Genomic DNA, 27,763 nt, shown 5'->3' with positions numbered 1-27,763 from the left:
ACTGCTGTGAGCTGTGAAGTAAACACTCAACATGGATGGTTAAAAATTCGTACATAATTTTAGTTCCAATAAGTTGTTAAGTATGAAGAAGTAAAGCTTTATCAGTGAATTTATTACCGTGACAATGTCTTCAGAGAGGTAATCTGTAGATACATGTTTTTATTAATATTTTAGATCGATAACTTTCAAATAAATCGGTGTAAAGTTGCAAAATCAATAAAGTATACGCGGAAATCGCTAATGTCACGCCCAGAATACGTTTGTTGCTGTGCGGTAGGGGTGCAGTATTTCATTTAAATTGCGGTAATGTTTTATTCTAGGGTGGAATGGGTGGAGATTATAGAACCGAAGACAAAGGAGCATATGTATGCTAACCTAACTACAGGAGAATGTGTATGGGACCCGCCGGAGGTAAACTTTGAAAAAGAGGAATAAAATTAATTATCTCTTAATTTATTAAATCATAGGAATTTCTACTTAATTAATTATGATTTAAATCACAAAAATTGTTATCGATTTTTAGGGTTCCGTACCTCATTTTTAACTTATCGTAATAGATAAATATAAACAAATATTATAACTTTATCACGGAATTTAATTGAAGATTTTTTCAGGGTGTTAAAGTAAAACGTACGGATTCATCACAATGGTGGGAGTTATTTGATATCAATACTCATAGATTTTATTACTACAATGCTTCAACTCAGGTATGTTTAGAATATTATGTGTCTGATGATTCATATTGTATCTGATATCAGTCTTACAGATTATTTACTTTCAGACAACTGTTTGGCATAGGCCTACAGACTGTGACATCATACCTTTAGCAAAATTACAAACATTGAAACAAAACACTGATCCAGAAAAACGAAGGGAAACCTCTACTCAAACTAATTTGGCAGCACCTCAGGTAATTAATTTTTTTATTGATTTTACATTATTTTAAGAATGTCACAGTTTGAAATTTGAATATAATAATTTACTTTTTTATTTGCAAGTTAAAAGAAACAAAAAGAAAAGATATATATTTAACAATAATTATATTTATATCAATTATATAGCTACCATAGAAATACAGTAGAACTCCAACCAACTCCACTTTGACTTTTTTTTGACAATTTTTTGTGATTCGGATAATCGGCGATTCGGATAGTTGGAGTTCGGATAATTGGAGTTCTACTGTATTTAAATATAATTTTTTTACAAAGGACTTGAGGACTATAAATTATTCTCATTAAATCTATAATTTATTCTTATTAAAAATATGTTAAATTAATTATTTATAACACATCACTAATGAACTATTTGTACATTGATGGGAACTATGTGCTCAAATATTTCATACACTGAATTCTTCTACTAAAAAGACAATTTCTTTTACACACTATATCTGAAAACTTAAAACTAAGTGTTTTTCTAGCACCTCAAGTGTGGTCATATATTTTGCATGGCCATTTTACTCACAATGAACATCTCAACCTAACCTGTTAACCTGTTTTTGTAAAGTGATTTTTACATTATTACGCTTTGATAACTTGGCACCGTGCCAAACATTGTTTCAAACTTTTATGCAGTTTTATAGAGCATGAGTAAATGGCGAACAAGGTTTAAGTGCTTAAATTTTATTGTTGGAAATCTTTGTTTTTTACTCGGTGGATTTGTTACATGGCTTATGTAACTTTAAATATATTAATTATGAAACTTTTTAATAGGTAACTGCTTATATTGAAAAGGAAAGCATGTTTATTTTAAAAAGGGAATTGTTTGTCTGTTTGAGGGTTTCAATAGTTAAATATAAAGTATGTTGTGCTGAGATGCATTAGTTAATATACAAACACTAGTGTTATATTTAATTCTATATCCTTCTCTTTATCAAACAAGAATATAATGATCATTATAAGAACATATTTAATTTGGCTAAGAAATGTCAATTAAAATTGTATTTTTTTGTTTAAATATCTTTGATTCTGTTTTCTTTTAGGTGTCATCAACCCTAGATCCAATCAACAGTAATGGCAACACTACTGCCAGTGTCAGCAAGCTATCACCGAGTAATACCAAAAATGTGACAATCACACAAACAAGCCCTGTGCGTACGAGGCGAACTCATTATCATCACAGGTTTGTTCATTTCTATATTATGAATTTCTTGTTTATTAAGAGAAGTTGTTAAGTGTATAAATTAACTTAGAAGTTGAGAGGTTTTAAATATATATTAACAAAAACTGTATGCATAATTGCATACATACTAAAGTAAATTCTAAATATTCATTCCGTGTAAAAGATTGTCTGCTGCTCTTATTGGTGTCTACAAGAATCAGATAGAACTGGCATAATTATTATATTTGCATTAAAATTGTTTAGAAATACAAAACTGTAGGGTGGAAAAAAAAACAAAATAACAATCATGATATTATTAGCTCTAAAGTCAAGTCCTTTTTTTACAAAAAAGTTTTGGGCCTATTGTAATAAAATATATGTAATACGCACGAGGATGTGTCCACGACCTCACGACGAACGCATGACGGATGACGCGACGTTGCCGCTCTGTGCACACAGTTTTGGTTGTTTCTACGCAAGCTGTAAGAATTCGTCTTGCAATCGTCTATTATTGACGAAAGCTTGCCTATGAAATATGAAGTGTGTGTTATGTGGACGATTAGGGAACAATCACATGAATAAACCTGTCAATAAATAAAGTACATGATCGCGCGTCACTGAAAAAATAATATCATTTCCAAATACTTAATGTTGCACATTCTTAATTCATTGTGTGCATTTTTTTTAAATTATATAATTAACATAGAAATATAACATTTAAAACAAAATTACGTAAACATAGCTTTCGCTTTACCAATTTTTAAGTAAACTTTTTTGATGCAATAAATAATAATCAGCGTATCGCTGATATAATTGGCCGTTCAGAATTAAGCCGCCAGATATTCTAGAGAAAAGATAATAAATAACTCAACGTTGATTAAAGCAGTGATCAAATGAAACATCAAAGACAATGCAAAAAAATAACAAATCGCATGGAAATATTTTCGCAGACACATAGTGTAAACAAATCTCTGCCTAACATATCAAGTTACTACACAATGTTCGATAAGGTTGACTGCTCTCTGAACCACCACATGGTGTTTGAATTAGCTATAAATTTACGTAGTTTTTTTTTACTTCGAATTAGAATACAAAAACGTTCATGCGCTACCTACTTGTTTTAAATAATTAAAGAAAGTTTATGAATTGAGCCCCATTGTCTCGTTGTAGTTTCATCAAATAGTTCTAAAAATTTTATCTCATGATCTAAATTAAATAACAATCATATTCTCCGTATTTGTGTGATGATAATATTTTACTTATTGTTATTTTTTTTATAAATAAACAATTTTTTGACCGCACACTTGTTTTTTGTTTCGCTTAAAACCAAAAGTAACAAATCTATTTTTTAACTCGATAAAGTTACATTAGTCTGGCCTATATTTGCTTTCGGGGTCTGAATTTACGCACGAAAAAACACGGCGTAAACTAAATTTTTATTGCAGTTCTCGCATTTTTATATGCTACAGACATGACTTAGGAAAATAACATCCAGCAATGAAAAGTACTGAATGGAAAGGAAATGAATGTTATCTACTGAAGTTTTATGTTTCGTTTTGTAAAGAGAAATAAAAATATTGCGGCTGCAAAATGTATTCTGACCTTCAAATATAATATTGTATTTAGTTATACTGTTTGTTGAACGAATAGCGTTGAGTTATATTCATTTAGAGTGAAATCCATTGTTAGCTATCGCATAATGTCGCGACCTTTCATCCTATTTCAAAATATTGTTTCATTGCATGATTTCACGTTATGACTCGGTAAATTGTTGCTCTCTTTTAAATAATAATGAAGCCCTTTTCAATTGAAAAGCTAGTCATATAAAGCAAGAGCATTTTTTAAAAGACATAGGTATTTTCACAACAAAGCTCAGAAAAGTCGGCAGTTTTGTATGTTTTACGTTATCTTTTATGTACCTACATTGTACATAGATGTACGTCTACAATGTTAATGTACTTTGACTAAGATAGTAATGACATATGACAACGATCAGCTGATGTTCACTCAATCTGAGTATAATACTCAGATTGAGTGAACATTTAATCCGGATTTTGGTCATCATTTAGCTTAAGGTTTGCCAACTTAAGATATCTATCCCTTACACGGTACACCAGGCCTTTAGTTTGTTGGGTATATTAGTCATTCTATATTTCAATCTTCATCCTAAAACGTTCAGAGTCTTAGGCGTAAAAGAGCGTGATGGATAGCGTGCGTGCGCGAGCGTAAAGAGTTTGTTTGTTTGTTTGAACGCGCTAATCTCAGGAACTACTGGACCGATGCTACGACAGGAGTGGAGCCACGGGGGTGAAACCGCGGGGAGTAGCTATTAATACATATTAGTAAAGTGTAAATGCGGATAAAAAAAGTATGTTATGAATCTGTATGCATTGTGTTCAGTAATTTTGGCGTTAATTTTGTTTACACTTACCATGTGAAAAGTCTTGTAAATAAAAGGACTTCAGTTTTACGGATTGTTTGTTCCGTAATAAGTAAGTTTTGGCCATATTAAAATATTATAATATTACAATGAAAACAGGAATAGCGGCGAGAGTCGTAGAGGGCGGATGAGCGAAGACGGTTCTACAGCTCTGTGTCGACACACGGACTCGGGACGGTCTTCTGATAGTAGCATCAGTAGTGCACAACAAAGGAGGAAACAGGTATAGTGTTTGTTTTATGGCATTTTAATATGTTATGGAGTATTTAAGACTTCCAAAAGTACACTTTACATAACAGTGCATAAAAACAGTACATAAGGATTAGAAAGAAAGAAACCATTTATTCCAACACACACAAACAAACAGTTTAAATAATGTATTTTAATGATATTATTTAGGAGCTAGCAGCCTGCAATCCTCCGATCTGTACGCCACAATTGAAAAAACGCAGCAGTGTTCAACCACCCCCTACTCACGATAGCGAAAAATGGTCTCCACATTCAGGTAAATAATTATTTATTTTCTATTTTACTTAATTATATGAAAGATTAAAATACATGAGTTACATTTTTTAAAATACCGATGTTTTATAGGTTTGAATCGCAGCGGTAGTTTCATATCGCCTAGGAAAGATGCCTCCGATGATTCGATGCATGAAAAATACTTTAAATCTGTCGAAAGCACGCCTTTAACGAGACGTAAGGTGAATATGACATATTTTTTATAATTTTTATTGGAATGGTAAAAAAAAAGAATAAACAAGGAAAGTTAGATTAGTATAATTATGACACTATTGTTGCTCTACTTATATAGTTTTTTCGGAATCGGTATTTTAATAAGTATGTAGATTAGATTCTGTAGGTGATTTTAAATAATCAATTACTTAGTTAAAACAGCAATCGGCGGGCGGGTCGTCTTGCGAGTCCGCTTCACCGCAGAGTCCAAGCAGTCCGCTACAGAAACCACAGCCTACATCATTTTTACAGGTATGTAAATTGATTTGTTTTATTTAAATAACTTCATAAAATTATTTAATAAATAAATAAATAAATAAAACACATTTATTGTCAGAATCACATAAATATATACATTTACAAAGGAAAAACAATTTACACATTTCTTAAAGTATAATCATGTTTTATTTCGGGTAGTTTTATAAAATAAAAAACTACCTCCAACAAAACTATTAAAGCAACAGCAACTATTGACTCAATTCTTCTATTTCAATATTTTTGTTACCAATTATGGTATCAAAACTATACCGTAATAATACTTAAACATTTTAATTTGTTAATAATTGTTTAATTTGTCAATACTAAAAATTTTAACAAAATCACTCACACTTGTAAGTAAGAATTTTCTATTAACACGCAAAGATTATTATTTTTCTTATAAATATACTATATATTTACTCAGACATCAGCAGCCCGGCCATCTCTCGTATCCTCAATATCGCTGGCCACAGAGGCGGCGGGCGCACGGCACATGCTCAGCTTGGAGAGACCGCACCACTTGTCGAGACATTCGCGAGAAAGATACTCTGATAGGTAAGTTTTTATTTTTTAAATAATTATTTGACATTAGCAGTCGGACCATCTCTAGTGTCGTCAATATCGCTGGCCACAGAGGCGGCGGGCGCACGGCACATGCTCAGCTTGGAGAGACCGCACCATTTGTCTAGACATTCGCGAGAAAGATACTCTGATAGGTAAGTTTTTATTTTTTAAATAATTATTTGACATTAGCAGTCGGACCATCTCTAGTGTCGTCAATATCGCTGGCCACAGAGGCGGCGGGCGCACGGCACATGCTCAGCTTGGAGAGACCGCACCATTTGTCTAGACATTCGCGAGAAAGATACTCTGATAGGTAAGTTTTATTTTTTGAATTTTTGAAGTGTTCTTCGTTGAGCGTTTTGAGAGTAAAAGTTCAAGGTCGCGTTGTGGCAGCACCTTCACGATTTTGGTATCTTTGAATCTTGCCAAAGAAGTTTCACTTCTGACACGTGTGCTCGCACGCACGTTTTTTTTTATAATTTTTTGTCTTAAGACCTTCTTTACGGGTGTGTTAGGTGTTTTGCATTATGTATCGTTCTATTCATCATTTTCTTTGAGATTCATCGTAATTAACCTAGGATTGAATGGAACTGTAAAAATAAAATTTTAATTTAGGCAAGTTTATAAATAAACATATAAAAGATATTATTGCATCGTAGTAGATCCTTTTCAAAATCTATTTCATTGTTGGGTGTTCAGTGGAGCAATATTATAAAAAAAGACTGAATGGCTTTTGTGGATTGCTATAAAATATATTACGTTCTGTATTCTTTAATTTCATTAATATGATTTTTACTTGCGTGTCACGCTTACGGAAGTGAAATTTTTATAACCTGAATTTTTCAGTGATAATACCGGATATTATAAATATGACTCATGTCATCGCTTTCTATTCTCAATAAGTAATAATATAACAGTTATAACTTTACGATTTACGATGGCTGAATTTCAATAAGATTTTTTAACAGATTGTATTATCATTATTTAAAGAAAACTTGTAAATAATTGAGTAACAACAACTTCAGTAGGTAAGTATATCACAAACCAAGTTACTAAACTGTCCATTTAAACTAACATCACGAAATTTTGAAAACCAACTTATATCAAAGTGTACATATATTTTAACATTCCATAAAACATTATTATAAACGCAGCCACTAATGCTACAGTCGGGTAACCGTATACATAAAATGATTATCCAGAGTGCCTTCTAATAATCTAGTATTAACACTTTCCAGACATTTAGACAAAGATCGGTTAGCGGAACTAGACCGTATCGAGCGATATCCCGAGAAGCAAGCAGTATACAGCGTGGACAAGCCGTTCAGACAGACCAGCCTGGACCTCCGTCACAATGCCTCCAACTGGCACACGCCGAGAGAGTTCACAAGGTATCAGCAATCTGTTGATATGTGAGTAAATGTTATAGGATTTATCTAAATTTCGATTGAAAAGTTTTTTTAATATATGTACTTGTTCAAAAGGGACTAATAGAAAGTTCGTTATTTTGCATTTTAGATTTGTGGCCTTTGGGGCCAAATTAAATATTTTTTTTTTTTTTTTTTTTTTTATGATATGGGGAGACAAACGAGCGGACGCACTGCCTGGTGGTAAGCAGGTTGCGTCGCCCATAAACCATAACAGAGGTTAAGGTTGTTGCCTACCAGAATAGGGTAAGGGGGAAGACGGAATTAAATAATATATAAAAACAATGAAGCAATACAAATAAACAATACAAAAATTAAATATGTTTAAGAATTTGTGCACTCTCGTATTATGTTGAAGTCATAGTATTTTCGTAAGCAGTAATGTCAGTTTCAAAAGGAGATAATAAACATTCTCACATAGTATTTTACCAAAACCTTATTCTCAATAGTTTTCGGGTAATGTAACACACTCTCCAATAATTTTGTCCGGTCTTAAGTTAGGAGCGAATAGGTGTTAATTTTGGTGTCAATGTATCAGTTAAATATGTCACATCAGGATATGCTTATATAGAGCTTTCCTTGATATTTGTTCTTGATTATTTTATTTTAAATATTTTTTGACGTGACAACGTCTTATAATTCGATAGAGCCGCCTGCACGCACGAAAAAACATGACTCATGCGGCGTTACCTCGCTCTGAGGCGTTCCATGTAAGGCTTGAAGTGCGAGCGAGAGCGCGGAACGAACGACAAAGAAGCCCAATCGGACGTTGTCACGTTCAACTATCGTCAGTAAACCGACTTTACAGACAACCAATTTTTTTATTAATAATAATAGGTAACATAAATTTCGGGTAACCTAGTTATGTTTGCAGGCGGCAACAAGCGGAACCTGAGCGATACACATCAAGCAAGGCGTCCGCGTCGTCAAGCAGCAGCAAGCACAGGACGCCGCCGCACGAACCGCACCAACCGCACGTGCACCAACATCACAACTTTATGAGGCTCTCGTCTGCTAATGAAGCGGATAATGTTGCTGCTGGTGAGTTGTGAAATAGTTTTTTGACGTGACAACGTCTTATAATTCGATAGAGCTGCACGCACGAAAAAACATGACTCATGCGGCGTTACCTCGCTCTGAGGCGTTCTATGTGAGGCTTGAAGTGCAAGCGAGAGCGCGGAACGAGTGACAAAGAAACACAATCGGACGTTGTTACGTTCAACTATCGTCAGTAAACCGACTTACAGACAACCAATTTTTTTTTGTAGAAATAGTATCATATAACTTTTTTTTCTCTAATTTAGGTGAGCCAAAACTATGTAGACGGCAAAAGTAATTTTTTTTTAAAGTTTTCGATAGAATATTATGCTGTATATTTTTCGTTTTTATGTATAGTGGCGTGTGAGGGTATTGAAAAAATTGCTATACTTGCATGTGACATTATGAAGATATTGATGTATGATTGGTTGTTATATGATAGATTCTGTTATTTTTTAGTGAACTACAAAATGAAGTGTGTGAATTTGGAGCCATCACTTACAGAGCCGAATGTTCAAAAGCACAATCAACGTTTGGAGAGAACAACGCCGAGGGATAGAACTAAGTCTAGACGTTAGTATTAATTAATCTTTTTTTGAGATGTTCGACTTTATAACTGGCATTCACCAATCAATCAATTTGTAATTAGGTTGTTGTAAATGCTCATATGAATTAAGTATAAAGTATCTGAAACATTTTTGAAAGCAATATATTAAAGCAAAGACTTTTCTGACCGACTCTATGAAAAATTAACAGAGCATTAGATTTTGAAAATAGTTTAACCCATTGAGCCCCGAACGGCCCGATCGGTCCACGACACAATAGATTTTCTATTGTGTCTGTGATTCCGGGGCCTGAGTTATTATCATTTTATTATCAATTTAAATTTATTATCAATTTACATAAGAGTTAAGACAGATTCAGGCGATTACAGGTAAATTAGCTTGGAGAAATTTTTGCATATGTAGTGGTATGTATATTACTCAAATCTTAGAGCGCGTTTCCACTATATCGTTCTGGCCTATACAAAAATGTTTCGATATCCTAACATTACTATTTAATTTTATACTTATTCCTAGCAACACTTTTGTTTTCAATAAAAACAAGTTTTTATTTGAAAGAAAATGGTTTTGACTTTATAAAAAAAAAAATATATCATTCAATTTTACGTCCTTGAGCAAACGACAAGGCAACTACCGTGAAACAATAAAATATCGTGTCCATAATAATTTGTTTCATAATTAATATTTGACCATAATAATTACGAAACAAAACAAATAAATAAATCGTCACTTGATACTGGAAAGTGGAAACACGCACAAAACCAGAATAAACCAGTTTACGCTGTCCGCAGGTGCCACGTGCAGTCGTTTGGTACCGTTAGAACATAAAGCACACATTTCATTCAAAAATTATAATTATTATGTACGTAGTTTAATTGATAAATTTTGTATTTGTTGATTGTTGTTATTATTTGTTATTATTGTTATAATATTTGTTGAAGTGAATTACATGTCCCGCAGCCGGAGGCCCCAAATGAAAACTCAGATGTACTTAAAAACTACATTTAATAGCTAAAATGAGACTTTTACACCCATGTCTGCACGATGCAGACCGGAGTTAAAGAATGAATTTATACAGTTTAATAATTATAAAGACGTAAGCTTGGATGCTAACTAAGGGAAATCGCATCCACATTCTATTCCCGTGCGAACGGCGTATTCAGCAGTTTTGTATGAAGGCAGGGCCATAACTAGTGTTTAATTTGTGTGTAAGTGTTGTAACTTTATATTGTTAATTCAAAATGGCTCCAGTGTTAAAACATGGTCGAGGCAAGCCTTTGACTTCTCAAACTAAAGAATTAAACTTTAAATGTCGTTTCTTTTTCAGGTTAGTAAATTTTTCATTTTAGTAACATTGTTAATGTAAAAGTTATATGTATGTTAAATGTGCAAATATTAAAATAAAGTCTCATCTTTTTCAGAGGAGAAACACATATAGTTTAATTTAAAATCCCTTATATATATAAAATAAAAACTAAAAATAAAATGTTGTTTTATTTTATTTGCTGACCATACACTACTACAAACGCAAAAATTTCTCCAAGCTAATTTACCTGTACTAATGTACAGTAATCGCCTGAATCTGTCTTAACTCTTATTTAAATTAATATCCTGTTGTCGTTGTAAAAACCTTTTAATCTTTAACAGGTCACAGACGACCAGTAGAACCTGACGATCAAGCTGAAGATGAGGAAGAGGAGGATGGTGGTGGTTCCCCGCTCTACTGTAATTGGGATCTGCGGGGCATGCAGCATTTGTTACCATTGCAAGACTATATTATACAGCAGGCTAAGTTGTCCAGTAAGTGCAGTACTTTTTTAGTCTTAATTGAATTGGAATTGTGTTTCATGCAATTGTCAATATTGTATGACATATATGCAATGGATATTATTGTTTTTATCACCTTTGTGTTTCAACAAGTTGTATACATTGAATGACTCATTTGAATTTAGGGGATTATAAGTTTTTGTATTTTACTTGATCCAATGATTTTACTATGTCTATGTTTTTTGTAAATGAGAAACAAGCAGATCTAGAAATAGAGGCTAGATCCGGTCGAATCAGTAAAGATAGTACTGTCAAATCTTAACAACTAATGTTTAAATAGGCCGCAGCCGCTACACGGGCCACTCGGACTCAGACAACGAGTCGGGCTCGTCCCGCTCCCGCTCCGGGTCCGGCTCGCGCTCGCTGTCCGGTCACGAGCCGGACAACGAGTCGTCGGACGGCGGCGCGCGGACGCCGGACGACGACGACGGGTCCGGCGTGTACCTGCCGCACACGTACGCGCACCGGCCGACGGACGCGGAGTACATGAATCACGGCGTGGCGTATTATAACACGTTTGTTGGGTTCGATCGTCAGCCCTCGCCGGGGATACATAGGGTAAGTGTACATTATGTTATACTAAAAGTGATAAATCAATGTTTTCATTTAGTATTATAAGCTGTGTATGATATCCGTAAACTAATAGATATTAAAGTATGTATTTAAGAATATAATGGAAAATAAGTTCACGTAAAATAATAGTGGAAACGATTCAACTATGACTCTTTTATAGGCTGTCATTAGAACTTACAAACCATAAAAAAAATAATGAATACAGTTTTTGTTGTCAATAAAAATAAAATACGTGTGGCACTCGAGGACTGCCGCGGTAAAGCTATTGCATAGCATCGCATCGCTGTGCCGGTTGGAGTGGGGGGTGTTAGGTTTTTTCGTTACGGAATTTTTACATTCGGTCGCCGCGCTCAAAGTCTGAGATAAAAGCTATGCAATAGCTTAATATAAAAATAATGAATACAGTTTTTCTTCTCAATAACATTTTTGGTAGGGTTTCTAAGAACAAATCTTCATTTTTTTATTAGTGAATTACACTACTAAATTCGAATGCTCAATACAGACGTCATCCGTGGGCGGCGGCACGGGAACAACTGAGCGCGTAGACACAGGCGACGGTGCGGCGGCTTCCAGCGTGACTGCTAGCGAAGGGGCTCTATATAGCCCGGTGCGAGCTCACCCGCGCCCGCTAGTGCCGCACCTGCCGCACATGCCGCCACCTGAACAGGATATTGAGATATTCGCGAAGGACAACCTGAACTTCAATAAAGGAATCTTTAGGAGGAAGGTGATTATTCTTTGTTTTTTTAAGTGTAGTGTGTTGTGACGTTATCTGTGGGCGACGCCAAATGAGACATAAATAACCTCATTTTTAAATAAATGTAAATGAATTGAAAATATAAATTGTTGTTTGTTCATAAGTTTACAAAAATTATATTAACATTTTACATTTTATAACTAATGTGTTGAAAATCTGAAATCGGTCTGTTCCATACAGATTCGAATACAAATAAATAGATTGTCATAAAGTATTGATTATTTATTTGATTTTGAACATTACAATGTTGCCATATTTATTTATTTGACATGTTCTGTCTATTAATATACATATATAATTTCTCCAGGCGTCCGTCCGTGACATGTTATCCTGGACGTCATCATCGATAAACGCACCAATGGTGGGCGCGGCGTGGGACAAGGGACACAAGAAGGCGGCAACTGACTTGTTTAGATTGGTGCAGATATACATGGGCGATCGGAAGGCGCGTCCCGGTATGACACTCAACTCGGTCGCGCAGGATATACTGCACGCTACTTTTACTAATGAAAAGTAAGTGGATTTTGTAAACTAAAACTTTTTATTTGTGTTACTTTTAAGGTGATTGCAACGATCTGTTCCCAGCCAATATCCCGCTAGATGGCGCTGAATTCTACATTTCTAGTTTATTTGAGTTTTTGCGTAATTGGAATAGTCATCAAACCTAGGAATAGTCATGGCGGTTACTGAATATTATATTTTATTGAAATATGTTATATCATTGCCTTAAAATCCACCCAATTCGGTAAAATTATGCGTTTTAACATCTGTCATTGCATACAGGGTCGTTTACACACACAGACGTATACAAAAATGATAAAGATTTAACTCTAGATGGCGTGAATGTAAAGCGCGTCACACACGGTGAAGATACTACCTATAATATTTTATCTAATCTAGTAATATTTTATATTACAGTATCTTAAGGTATCCGGTATCAGCGTTCTGACCATCATTTTTCTTTTTTCGCTGTAGAACCGCCATCCTGTTACAAATGACCCACAAAGGAGAATGACCACGGGTGGTATCGGTAAAATTTTAGTTGTGCCACGTATTCGTTATATTGTTAATTCCTATTTGTATTTATAATGATCATATGTATCAATATTAAGTCTTAATTAAACCGGATAAATTGAAATAATAGTAAAAGTAAAAGTTTTTCTTTTGAAACATGTATGAACTTTCGCATTAGTAGGAAGTAGGATTGTTATAAAAATAAAAGTTATATTTGTTGGCGTAAACTATTTTATTGTAATTTTGGGAAATAAATAATGTCAAAATTGATTACCTACAATAAAACGCAGTTTTATTTTATTACCTACATTACACTATTGTTTTTTTTTTATCAAAACATGTATTTGAAGTAGCAAATATGATATTATGCTGATCCAAGCATTTTCACTCAAAACTAATATCACTAATGATTTGTAAAAGTAAATTATTTCAAAATACATTTCATAACCAACAAGTAAGAATAATTATTCATACAACAACAAATCAAAAACACTATTTACTATGGAAAAAAAACCAGGAAGGTGAAAAACATATTTACGATTTCGATGCACTCGACTTTTAGTAAAATAATAGGTAAAAATATTATTATGGTTTTGATCACAGACATATCTGTGGTTTTGATTTTAGCTACTAGTATCAGAAAGCTGCGTGTTCAATGCACGTCGGGGTCCCACAACTGTGGAGGAAGGAAGGTAGAATACCTCCATCGAATAAGTGAAGTTTCTCGACATACTCGATTTGCCGGCCGGCCTCAATGAAGATTGTCCGAAAGTTGTATATGTGCTCTGTAACGAAAAAATTTCGCTAGCGCGATTCAGAGTGAGGTGTCGTACAATATACCTAATGAAGTTTTTCATCTTTTTATTTTACTGCAAATACAAAATAAAAATTAAACAATGGTAATGTAAATTCTAAACAAACTACTACCAAAATACAATTAGAACAAAAATCATTTGACTTGTTTATTTCACCCAGAGGCCAGAGGCGGCTCGTGACAAAATTGTATAGGTGTTCACTTGAAATAAAACAACGAAAATACAATAGCGTTCGGGATGATTTATTACAAAAAAATGAGCACCACATTTTATAAATGTCTATAACACTAAAAATTACAAAGTACAGGCTATTTCAAAACGAATTCAATGACTAGGTATCAATAATTAGTAAATCACCGAATTTGCATTCGCGAGCGTAGGTATCCATAGTGTTTGTCACTGACGGTCACTGACCTCTATAACTTATAGTTATAGAGGTCAGTGGTGTTTGTTGTGTAAACATGTATGTATTTGAGTAGTTAGTAGCATATTATATTCTGAATTTCTGATCCATGCCTATTCACTCAAAACTAATAACACTAATGATTTGTAACAGTAAATTATTTCAATAGGTAGGTATTTGAACATTTCCCAACAAGACGTAAGAATAATTATTCGTAGGTATACAAGATACAATAACAAATCTAATACACTATTTATTATTTTATTATTTACTAGCGGTCCGCCCCGGCTTCGCCCGTGGTACATGTTTACGTTTTCTCTCCATAAGAAGCTAGAGAGCTAGCGCAAAGCTACCTGTATGTATTTGACCAGACCTGGATTTTTGTGTGTTGATTCCCCTATACCTACTATACATGAGATGAGGAGTCACTAAGCCCAGAGTGGTGGACGGGGCGCGCGCTTAGGTAAGACAGGTGGAAATTTTTGGCGAACTTTGAAACCATTTGACCACGTCTGCCATTTTGATATTTGAAAATAGATTATTATTACTATCGGAAAATAACAATGGCAGACCATTATCACGCGGATAACATTCTGGCAGACACTTATGAAAGTGCTGAAAAAAATACAATTTTGAAAGTATTTGACCAGATCTGCCATTCATATATTTTATTTATTAGGGTCTTAAAAACTTATTTTCGAAACGGATGACATTTTCATTGCGTACAGACTTCAGCAGACAACAAAACTTTACAGACTTCAGCAGTCAACAAGACTTAGCTTCTACATGGTCAGATGTATATATGTATTACGTTCCCTGACCTTACATCAATGATTTACTTTATTAATGTTTTTATGGTCATTTACATTTAATTTTGAAAACTATGGAATAAAATTTATAAATTTGATGATACAAAACTAAATATACATTTGTAAAGAATCTCAAATATAAAGTTGTGTTGCAAATAACAAATCATCATTTAAATATTTAGTTTATTTCTTTATTTAAGAAACAATTAACAATTACAAAACAACATAAAAAAAACACGCATGCATTTATTGAAATGTTCATTCATCATCACTATCGTATGGCGTTGTGTGACTCGTCTTCATAATCCATTGAATCGGATTCTGTAAAAGTAAAACGTAAATTATATAATAAAAGAAATGAGTCATTATAAACTTACCTAGTAAGGCAATGCCTTTGATGTCGCACGATGCCGCCGCGCCGCCAGTGTAGGTACTTCTGCTGCTACATGAAAATATGCTAGGGTTGCAACAAATGGGAAATAAAACAATTGTGATTATTACTATTATGATGTAATCATTTATTCATATTATGTACATTCAAAACAATTGCTATTATTAAATCTGATGTAATTATTTTTTCATAAATATATAATTATTATTAATTACATAATATATTGCACTGTGAAATATTTACGTATCACTTTATTTTTGATGTTCTTAATTGTCTTTTATAAAATTTAAGTGACGCATTCGCATTGGGATCAACAATCCGATAAGAAAAGAATGGAGACAACATATACATAGCTTTGATTTCAATTCTACAGATACAAAATATACAATCTATCTAAAATGATACAACGGATGTTTCCTGCGTTTTCTCGTCAAAATACCGAAACAACGTAATTATTGTATAGTAGTTGGGCGTGAAAGTAAAAAAACAAATGAAAAGTGTTTTCCATATGATTATTTATTAAATTTACGCGATTAAGAATAATTTCAACGATACAATTTAGTAACCGAGAATTCAGAGGATTAAAGAAAATACCTGCCTGATCATTTTATCAAACTCTAAAAGAATTATGGTTATTTCGCATCACTCGGTTTATTAGTTTGGTAATAATTATTAAAGGTAGTTACAACCCTAGCCATTGAGTCGAACGGTAGGCAACACAATATCGACTTTGTGCGGGTACATATGGTACATTTCTTCTTGCTGTGAAGCGTAATTATTATTATTAAGATTTTTTAGGCTATTTTGAATCAGCTGTTCTAATTTAATTCTAGAAATTTATTAAAACGTGATTTTCTTAAAAGTATATTATGAGTTTATAAATACCTCAACCAATAGTTATTGTGTCCTATCCTCATTTCTTTATATCTTGGTAGTTAACTAAAGTGTTAAATTTACATAACCTCAACAACAACATTTACACTGCCACTGCACTAAAACTAAACTAACTAGCTCTCTAGCTATAAGAACCATGCTCGTACTTCAAGGGATATAATAAAAAAAGAATTATCGAAATCGGTTCAGCCGTTCTCGAGTTATGCGCTTACCAACACATTTTGCGATTCATTTTTATATATAAGACTAGCGGTCCGCCCCGGCTTCGCCCGTGGTACATGTTTACGTTTTCTCTACATAAGAACCATCCTCGTACTTCAAGGAATATAATAAAAAAAGAATTATCGAAATCGGTTCAGCCGTTCTCGAGTTATGCGCTTACCAACACATTTTGCGATTCATTTATATATATATATACTAGCGGTCCACCCCGGCTTCGCCCGTGGTACATAATATTTACGTTTTCTCTACATAAAAACCATCCTCGTACTTCAAGGAATAAAATAAAAAAAGAATGATCGAAATCGGTTCAGCCGTTCTCGAGTTATGCGCTTACCAACACATTTTGCGATTCATTTTTATATATGTATAAGATAAGATTATGTGAAAATAACCAGGAAGGTGAAAAACATATTTACGAAAACATAGTAACATAATATGGCTGTCGCTACAATAATTATATTTCAATTTTATCTTTTTATACCTAGTAGAACTGGCCGACGAATAAAAAAAATCGTATTAGAATAAATACAATAAATTACGGAACAAAAAAAGGATTGTAACATGATTGTAACTGAATTGAAATTGAATTGAAAAATTGAATTGAAATGTTTGTTTCTGGGCGCACCGTTTTCGACGACGCGACGCGCGACGTAAGCGTATAGGTATAGGTACCTACTTTGCTAAAACAAACTAATAAAATTGTGTGTCTGTCTGAAAATTCGGAAAAGCATATTTTGCAAGTTTGTAATTACTTTGATAGTTTACCGATTTATAATAATTGTAATTGTAATTGTATAATATATAATTTGCAATGTGGTGAAATTTCATAAAAATCACGGGCCAATTTTTTGTTTTGAATCCCACCGAAAATATAATTGCGTTATTAGAATAATTAATTACTATACCTACCCACGATCAATTATTACAATATAGTCTCAAATGCATACTAGAGAAATATTGCAATTTGATTCAATTAAAATGCATAGCATACAAAAATAAATTCACAACACAAGAAATTCCGCGCGCAAATCATAGCGCGTGTCAATGAAATCAAGAATGTTTTATATCAAGCCGACGCGGACGACGACGCGACGCCGAACAAAAGTACCTACGACGGACGACCACGCTTCGAGTTGCCAAACAACATGAGTAATAAATTGTTTACAAAAAAAACAAGTTTTCCATTTTTCTGTATGAGTAGACAGAACTTCAAAACGCCACCTGCTACGGTTTATATTATGAACGATTGTTATAAAAATAAAAGTTATATTTGTTGGTGTAAACTATTTTATTGATCAATAATTTTGGAATTTAAAATTGTCAACATTGATTACAATAAAACGCAGTTTTATTTTATTACACTATTGTTTTTTTTATCAAAACATGTATTTGAAGTACCATATAATATTATGCTGATCCAAGCATTTTCACTCAAAACTTATATCACTAATGATTTGTAAAAGTAAATTATTTCAATATACATTTCATAACCAACATGTAAGAATAATTATTATTATTCCTACCTACAACAACAAACCTAAAACACTATTTACTATGGGAAAATAACCAGGAAGGTGAAAAACATATTATTATTTACGATTTCGACGCACTCGACTTTTAGTAAAATATAGTAGGGAAACATAATATTATGGTTTTGATTTTTGCTACTAGTATAAGAAAACTGCGTGTTCAAACTACTTGTTTGTCTGTCTGAAAATTCGGAAGTACTTTGGTAGTTTACCGATTTATAATAATATTGTATATATCGTTGTTTAAAAAATATTCAAACACAATAAAATATGATATATGTACTGATTTATCACTGGTTTCAGTGATGAACTGATGAGTCAATTATAGCCACTATACTTTCGTCATACGTGTGTATGATTGATGTGATTTGCAACGTGGTGATATTTCAGAAAAATCACGGGTCAAATTGTCCCACCGAAAATATAACTGCGTTATAAGAATAACTATACCTACGATAAATTATACCTACATAATACAATATAGTCTCAAATGCATACTAGTGAAATATTTTATTTGAATCAATAAAATAAAAAAATAAATAAAAAATAATAATAATACAAAAATAAATTCACAACACAAGAAAATCCGCGCGCAAATCATAGCGCGTGACAATGAAATCAAGAACTTTCGAGCCGACGCGGACGACGAAGGAGCCTAACAAAAGTACCTACAATCATAGGCGGCTCGTGACAAAATTGTATGGCCGTGTTCACTTGAAATAAAACAACGAAAATAGGTACCTACAATAGCGTTAGCAGTACAAAAAAAATGAGCACCACATTATAAATGTCTATTTATACACTAAAAATTATAGAGTATTTCAAAACGAATTCAATTATTATTTAGCAATAATTAGAAAATCCCCGAATTTGCATTCGTGATCGTATTCATATTGTTTGTCTACACTAATATTATAAAGAGGAAAACTTTGTTTGTTTGTTTGATTGTAATGAATAGGCTCATAAACTACTGGACATTTTACCAATGTTTGCAAGTTTGTGATTACTTTGATAGTTTACCGATTTATAATAATTGTATACTTATATCATTGTTTAAAAATATTCAAACACAATATGATATAGGTACTGATTTATCACTGGTTTCAGTGATGAACTGATGAGTCAATGTTAGCCACAATACTAATCACTTTCGTCATACATGTGTATGAACTATGATTGATGTGATTTGCAATGTGGTGAAATTTCATAAAAATCACGGGCCAATTTTTTGTTTTGAATCCCACCGAAAATACATAATTATATTACTAATTGCGTTATTAGAATAATTAATTACTATACCCACGATCAATTATTACAATTTACAATATAGTCTCAAATGCATACTAGAGAAACATTGCAATTTGAATCAATTAAAATGCATAGCATACAAAAATAAATTCACAACACAAGAAATTCCGCGCGCAAATCATAGCGCGTGTCAATGAAATCAAGAATGTAATTTTATATCAAGCCGACGAGCGACGACGCCGAACTAAAGTACCTACAGTACCATTTACCTTCAGTGTACAATACAGTTTACAGACCTACGACGGACGAACAATAATGAGTAATAAATAAAAAAAAACATAGTTTCTAAGGTCATTAGTTTTATTTTATTTTATTGTTATTTTCTTTGAACGATTGGAAATGAAATTACTCAATTTTTACACAGAACTTTGATTTATTAGAATTATGCTCATTATGCATAAGATAACGAACGCGAATGCACGACATCTAGCGCGTCAATGTCTAAACATCGCCTTTCGTTTAGACATTGACGCGCTAGATCTGTAATAAGTATATAGTCTATGCGCTAGATGTCGTGCTTTATGTCGTGTTTCGCTTGGCAAAAGTCACGCACACTACTGTAGAAGTGTCAAATTTTTCCGGTATTTTACTGTTGTTTTTCTAAGTAAATATTGTAAATTATTGATTAAAAAGGTCGAACGCGCACACATTTCATTATAGAGAAGTGATAAAATGATTAGTTTTAAAGAAATAGTGTCTGTGTTAAGTGTTTAGAGGTAATCAAAAATGTATGGAGGGACGGTCGGAACATCAACCTTAACTTGTTTATGAATTATTGATTCGGAAGACGAGTGATTATAATTATTAGAATTTTTATATTGTGATTATTTGTATTGAGTATGATATCAGATGACATAAGTTTTTGGTTAGATTTGCATAGCGGGAAAAGTAATGTACCAGTATCAATATCTTGAAAAAAAATATTGGTAGTTTGTAAAGTAGGTTTATGATCGAGATGTTTACGTGATAACGTCTTATTGGTGGCAGCGCTCGAGATGAGACGGGAGATCGGTCCGTCTCTCTCTCGTTATACCTGCGATCGCGCTCGTGAGGTTTTGGTGTGACACAAGTTTCTGAACATGTCACCCGACTAAAACGATTTTAAAAACGTTATCACGTAAAAAAATGAGAGTGGGGGGTATTTTCTTTAGTTTTGAAGGTCAATGCCCTGGTAGGGATCGTGTCCAAACAGCGTTATATGATATTGCAACGTGTGCACAGACTCCGCGACGAGCTGTACGTGCAGCTGTGCCGGCAGACGACGGAGAACCCGCTGCGCGACTCGCTGCTGCGCGGCTGGGAGCTGCTGGCCGTGTGCCTCGCGTTCGTGCCGCCCTCGCCCGCCTTCCAGCCCGCGCTCACCAACTACGTCAACCGACACCGCGACCCGGCCTTCGCCGACTGCTTCCCGGAGGTGAGCTGTACTAACTCGTGGCACACCCCGGACACTCCATACAGAATTATCGTTTTGACAGTCACACTCCCGTCCGATTAGGGCCCTTCCGGCCTCCTCCACTCAAGCGACAGCCCAAGCCGAGGTTCGAGATCCCCGTGGCGGGGAGACGCCCTTGCGCATGTCGCTACCACCGTGAACCTTCAATTCACCCCCGCGTCCGCGTTAAAATGTAGAAGCCCTTCTGGCAAACATTGAGAAACACCACACACAAAAAAAAGACAGTCACACTGTAGAGACTGCAAATGTATGTGTTAACGCTTTATGGTTGGCACATTTGTGACTAGCGTAAAAAAAATATGAAATCTGATGAAATACATCCGTAAACAGCAGTGGCGTGCCTAGGGTGTAAGGACTGGGCAAGCCCAAAGTTTTCAAAGTTTTTGCTGGGTACCCTTTTCTTGAATTAGAAACCTTCCTAAGGTACCTATACTGTGTAATTACCGAATCAAATCTTCTAAATTTTCACGCGCGCCTGCTAACAGTTGAGTCAAACGTTTATCATTAAAATCGATAAATTATAATTATTAAACTGTATGACATTATATTATTAATAAAATTGAACAGATCATTTATATTCTAATAATTCAAAACGGCGATCTTCTGAAGGAAAGATTTTATACCTAACACCGGAATCGGAATCGGAAGAAAGTAGGTGATTGTTTTAGAATTCAATTACCTAACAACTTTCAATTATTGATAATTCAATAAGGCGTTCTTGGCCTTGTGTATTTCTTAAATACGTACCTATGAATTCGATTTAACTATGAGAAAGCACGCTCCGTGGAAGAACTACGTTATACCTACTAGCAGAAATCATAACTACCAAGTACCAAATGTGCAAGTTTCAACAGCTGCAGGGGCTTCTAAGCAATTCTTATTCATGAAATCGATTAATTCGTAAACATATTTTAATTAAAATTTCGTTTATGTGACTTACTAGCTGTTTGGGTAATGCACAAATCGGGAGTTGGTTTTTATGAAGAAATTAATTGATGTTTTTCAGTAAAATTTAATGATTTTACCTTTCCCCCGCTGAGCACAAAGCAAACCATCACAATTTACAACACAATCTGCTGTCGCGACACTCATTTTATCACAAAATTCGAAAAACATAACCTAAATTACACCGATATAATCACCCGCTCAAACAAACTATACCTAATAACAATAATATTCACGACGTTCGTTCGCGCAATTGTAACTATCTTCACACTGTTAAAGCCGGGCTTTATCGTGGCTTTATTTTCCATACAGATTGCTATAGAATTCTATGGCTAGGTATGTAGCCACTTAGACGAAATTTCATACGTTAGAAGAGATGAGCGCAAAGCCCGGTAAAAGCCCACGCGTGCAAGCGAGACAACTACATGTTATAATCCATCCAATTTAGATTGTAACGTCAAAATAAAAGGTACGACCTTATTCTGATAGGAAGAAGGATGAAATTAAAAGTTTACTCGAATTCGTCATTGTTTTATGCTAGGCGTATTATATATTATATTGTAGGTGAAAACTCTTTCATTGAATTTCGGAGCAAATTATGAACTGCTCATTGCGCGCGAATATTCAAACGTGAATTTGGTTATTTTCCTATCTCGTAGCGAATTTCTAAGGCAAGCCGGGCTTTTCGGCTTGTATGAACGTACCGCCACTGGTAAACAGCACAATATCTAACCATTTTCTATGAAAACGATAATCACAAATCCAAAATAATAAAATTACTTTAAGTCAATTTGATTAATGTTGTCAATCTTCGTTGCGTATCGTCCTTGTATAAAAATGTGGACCATTTATACCGCACCACATGGATGTGAAAGCAATGCGAAGCCGCTACGCGAATCGCTGCTGCGCGGTGTGGTGCGTGTGCTTGCAGCTTTACACTAATAAGGTTGGAATTTTATAGAAAATATCGCGTCCACCAGTTTCAAGCCTGTCCTGTAGGTAGGGGGGTATTGGTGTATGTAAAACGTACTAACCAACTTTAACTGCAGTTATAATACAAGATTTCGAAACAATGTGTTTTTAGATATTTTTAAATTAAAGTCTTTTAAGAAAAATCTAATCCTTGTTTGGAACTCTTAATTAAAAACAATGATAATATATAATGATAATCTCTTAGGTTGGAAAATGGCCGATTCACGTGCAAGTGTCACACTACGCAAGTGTGGCGTGCAAGAGGCTAGAACGGATCGGCTTCGGTGGGAAACGGCAACCAAGGAAACCCACTACTGAAGACATTGATCAAGCGCGGGTAAGATATGCCTTAGATAGCAATTTATAATAAAAACTAAAAAGATTAAGATTTAGACATTTTCATGAACTTGTACTTATTAAAATTCAAATAGTTTAACACATAACTTTTTAATTGACAATTCCAACGGATAAATTTTGATTGGAATTAAAAGCATTTATACGACTCTTCTATCGGGAATTTATTGCCGCTTGTTTACTCCTTCAAGTCAGATTAGGTAGATTATTTAAATGTCACAAGCATATACCAATTTATTACCTATATTGTCTACTGTATCAATTATGTTAGTTAAGGCCAAGTGACTGCGCCCTACAAATTCTTTAAAACAAAAATACTTCGCAGATACAAATCTTCCGTCAGTCAATGTTCGGAAACACGCTAGCAGAAGTGATGATGTTACAAAAGGAGAGGTTTCCGAACAGACAGTTGCCGTGGGTTCAAGTGGCTTTATCTCAACAAGTGCTGGCCCTTAACGGAAGGGAAACGGAGGGCATATTCAGGGTTTCCGCTGACGTGGATGAAGTCAATGCTCTTAAGGCGAAAATCGACAATTGGGAACTGCCCGATGCCTCTATGTTAACCGGTGAGTACGGTTTTTTTAAGACTGAAAACCGAATAAAATATCATATGTCCATCATCCAAATACGGATACACAAATTTGGATACATAAAAATAATTTCTCTAATAACATAGATACCAACATAATTTATTTATCTGTGTCCACGGAAGAAACTGCGGCCAAAAGCAAGTACATATTTCTATTTAGAAAAAGTGAAGTCCCATGTCCCCTAGAGGATATAGGGGCAGATGTATGATGTTGTATTTCTGTAGCTCATGTGTTATTCTATTACATAACACAAGATCGCCGCAAGTATCATAAAAATCCGTTCAGCGACAAGTTCAGTTTTCGTATGAAAGACTAACAAACATACATACAACCCATTCAGCCTTAAAAAAGTTAGCATTTTTAAATATTAGTAGGAAATTCAAATGGACCTATATTCACTAAAATTCCAGACGCACACGCCCCCGCTAGTCTCCTCAAGCTGTGGTACCGCGAACTGTACGAGCCGCTGATCCCGGACGCGCTGTACGGCGCTTGCGTCGCTGCGGGGAGCGATTTCGCCGCGTGCACGCGAGCGCTGCAGCGGCTGCCGGCGCTTAATAGACTGGTGAGTGTTCGAAGTTTAAAATTTCGGTTTCTATTTTAGATTATATCGAAGCGCTGCACAGCGCTGCTAATGTTAAAATGGGAAGTGAATTCGCAGCGTATACGAGCGCTGCAGTGGTTGCTGGTGCGTTATAAACTGGTGTGTTCATGAATGTAATAATATAAATGACTTGAATTGTAATTGTAATTTAATTGAAAAAGTCTCCTTTGCTAAATATTTAGGCATAACTATCAATTTGGCCGGTATATATATTTTTTATGTATGTACACCTATTAAGCCGAGGTTTCTGAACCGATTTACATGATTATTTTTTTTTATGTCGAATGGTTTCAAATTGGTCCCCTAAAAATTTCATTCGGATAGGCCCAGTAGTTTTTATTTTATGAGCATTTTTGTTTGATCTCAATGACTTAATTGAAAATCTAGCAAGTAACTTTGATTCACTTCCCGGTTATCGATTGAGCTGAAATTTTATATATGTATGTAAATTGGATAGGAATGAAAAATTATCATGACATAGAGCTGATTTGATGATGGAATCGGCCATAGGAACTCAGTAATTAATTGACTGAACTTTATCGACTTTGGGCTCGTTTAATTCGTGTAGAAAAATACACTAATAAGTATTAAATAAAAATAACTACGTTAAAAACAACCGACTTCAAAAACGGAAAGTAAAAAATAAAAAAGATTTGGTAGCACATCTAAATAATATGTAGTAATTAATAATATCAAATCTTTTTTATTTTTTACTTTTCCGTTTTTGAAATCGGTTGTTTTTAACATAGTTATTATGTTTCTGATGTTTTCATAAAAAAAAAATTATATTTCGTATTTTGATAGCAAACCTTCCTTCCAGGTACTAACATATTTAATAAGTTTCCTACAACAATTTACCGCGCCGGAAGTGGTAAGTCAAACCAAAATGGACTCCGCGAATCTCGCGATGGTGTTCGCTCCAAACTGCCTCAGGTGCACATCCACAGACCCGAGGGTCATATTAGAAAATGCGCGCAAAGAAATGACCTTTATGAAAACGTTAATCACAAACCTCGACACTTCGCACGTACAAGATCTTCTGTGACTGATGAATCTCAACTATTGTAACAATAACGTTACAAAATATATGAATTTTTAGCAGCTATTTACCTTTGTAGGTGTTCTATTGAATTATATGGGCAAAGAAATCGAGCTATAAGCAATGTTTATATGCATAGTGATAAAACAACTATCGTTGGATAGATTTTGTAAGCCTTAGTAGATTTGTAAGATGCCTTTGTGTGTAGCAAGTAAATGTTTTATGTAAAATTGTATTTATTTGAATGATCGGAAGCAATTATAATGGGAAATATGAAATAATATAGTCCTGCTCTATTTTATGATAAATAATGAATAGAAGAAGCAACTATTTGAACATGGAATAAACACAATCGGCCTAGGGTTTCAGTTACTATCAAGTTTTATTGTAACTCTATAAAGAACCAAAAAGTTTGACGGCATGTACCATATACCAATTAACAACCCGCACTTGGCCAGCGTTGTGGATTATGGCCTAAACCTTAAAAACAGGGAGGAAAGAGCCTAATAAATATTATAAAGATTATATAAAAATTGAAGGTAGATGAAAAAAGCTACATCTTTCTACCTTCAAAACAATTCATTTCACCTTTGGAGTTTTCTTTTTTTCAATGTGGCGTAGCAATGTACCATGGTAGCAAGAGTTACAGCAATAATAGTTGCGTAATATTTAATTATACGATATCACAAAATGAGCAGAAAAAATTACCATTCTTATCACCTTTTTACTTCAATTGTTGCTGATAGCTCGATTTGTTTTACCGACAAGATCTTATCGTAGTCTTGAGTGACTGAAGTTATTTGTTCTCATCTATTAAAATAACTAAAGAATCATAATTATCTGGTCAGCGAATCGTAATATACCTACGGCTTTAAATTGAATATCTCAAATGTTTAAAGATAATTATAATTGCGATATAGAGAAAGTATAGTGCCTGTCCTTATAGTCGTTCTAGAGGGAAGTTTTGACAGTTACGTTTAGTCATTTAATAAGGGTTGCCAACATATTTCTAGTAATCATAATTATTCAAGTTAAATATAGTAAAGATGTTAAATTTTATGATGTTAAACAGTTAGCCTTGTTCATAGATTTTACAAAATCGAGGAAATAGATTGTTATTAATTTTAGTGTGGCAGTCGTTGTTCCATCCATTTCAAAATTTCTGTGTACTGCTTAATATATATTTCTTAAATAATAAATATTATAGCTGTTATAGACTTGATATACCTACCAGGGATGTAACGGAGGTAGTTTTATCGGAACCGAAATCGGAATCGGAGTTTTCAAATTTGGTTTATCGGAATCGGAATCGAAATCGGAATCGAAATCGGAGGCAGGGTCAGTTTGTTTAAGGACAAATAAAACATGATTTATAGTCAATTCTTTTCATTTTTATTTTTTATTATAAAATAAAAAACAACTGTGAAAAAAAATTGGCATAATTCCAAATGAACAAAAGATAAAATTAATGAATTTAAAGTTTAATTAAAATTAAAACCCAAAGTAGCGTGTTACATTTGGTGACATTACAATAAATGAACCATAGCTAAAGCAAATTAAATCAAAATGGACTCCAAAAGTAATGTATTGTACTTTATGAACAAAAGCTTTGATGCTTTGTAACAACTAAAAGTGAAAAAATAATTGATGATAGAGTGCACGTAGTGGGGGTCGGGGGATTCCCCGCGCGACATGTATGAACCTGTTCGGTACAGGCCGTCGCGCGCCGCCCGCTTTGTTTCGTTCGACCTCCGATTAACATCCGATACAAAAGTATCGGAACCGAAGTCGGAACCGAAAGTGTAATAATAATCGGAAGTTCCGACTTAACGGAACCGGAATCGAGGCTCCGTTACATCTCTGATACCTACCATAACAATGTATTTTATAATGTTGGCAACCCTACGTTTCAAATTTGAAACTCAGTACTTTCCGATGTGCTTATAGATGTTATAATAATTGGTTTAATGTGATATCAAATAATTTTTAAATTATTGAGAAGAGGAAAAAATAGATTTAATAAATTATAAGACATTTCCGAAACTATCGCTCTATCAACTCAGTATCTCAGTTTGACCTAGTAATATGCTTTCTTCTTAGAGTCAATAAAACTTTTGTTTATCCTATTTAATTTTTTTA

The 27,763-nt window shown here is 34.1% G+C and overlaps 1 protein-coding gene across 1 annotated transcript; it reads left to right on the top strand.

Annotated features, from left to right (window-relative positions):
* Window positions 1-26,355, top strand: RhoGAP93B (MyTH4 and RhoGAP_KIAA1688 domain-containing protein RhoGAP93B). Its single transcript, XM_090106764.1, has 22 exons — window positions 1-138; window positions 321-411; window positions 615-707; window positions 782-910; window positions 1,982-2,121; window positions 4,640-4,763; window positions 4,940-5,045; window positions 5,135-5,244; window positions 5,429-5,527; window positions 5,958-6,088; window positions 7,336-7,509; window positions 8,399-8,565; window positions 9,022-9,135; window positions 10,773-10,925; window positions 11,233-11,510; window positions 12,028-12,252; window positions 12,590-12,795; window positions 20,889-21,081; window positions 23,243-23,374; window positions 23,717-23,957; window positions 24,392-24,546; window positions 25,406-26,355. The coding sequence occupies exons 1-22, from the start codon at window positions 125-127 to the stop codon at window positions 25,628-25,630; spliced, it is 3,300 nt and encodes a 1,099-aa protein (XP_089962890.1). The 5' UTR covers window positions 1-124; the 3' UTR covers window positions 25,631-26,355.
* Window positions 26,356-27,763: the final 1,408 nt, after the last annotated feature.

The sequence above is a fragment of the Colias eurytheme genome, chromosome 11 (genome assembly GCF_061535395.1).
Source record: "Colias eurytheme isolate Ceu_HAF_F1 chromosome 11, ilColEury1 Martin Lab GWU primary, whole genome shotgun sequence".
In the NCBI taxonomy this organism is placed as follows: domain Eukaryota; kingdom Metazoa; phylum Arthropoda; class Insecta; order Lepidoptera; family Pieridae; genus Colias; species Colias eurytheme.
The sequence above is the reverse complement of the archived record's forward strand: the minus strand, read 5'-3'. Positions and strand labels throughout refer to the sequence as shown.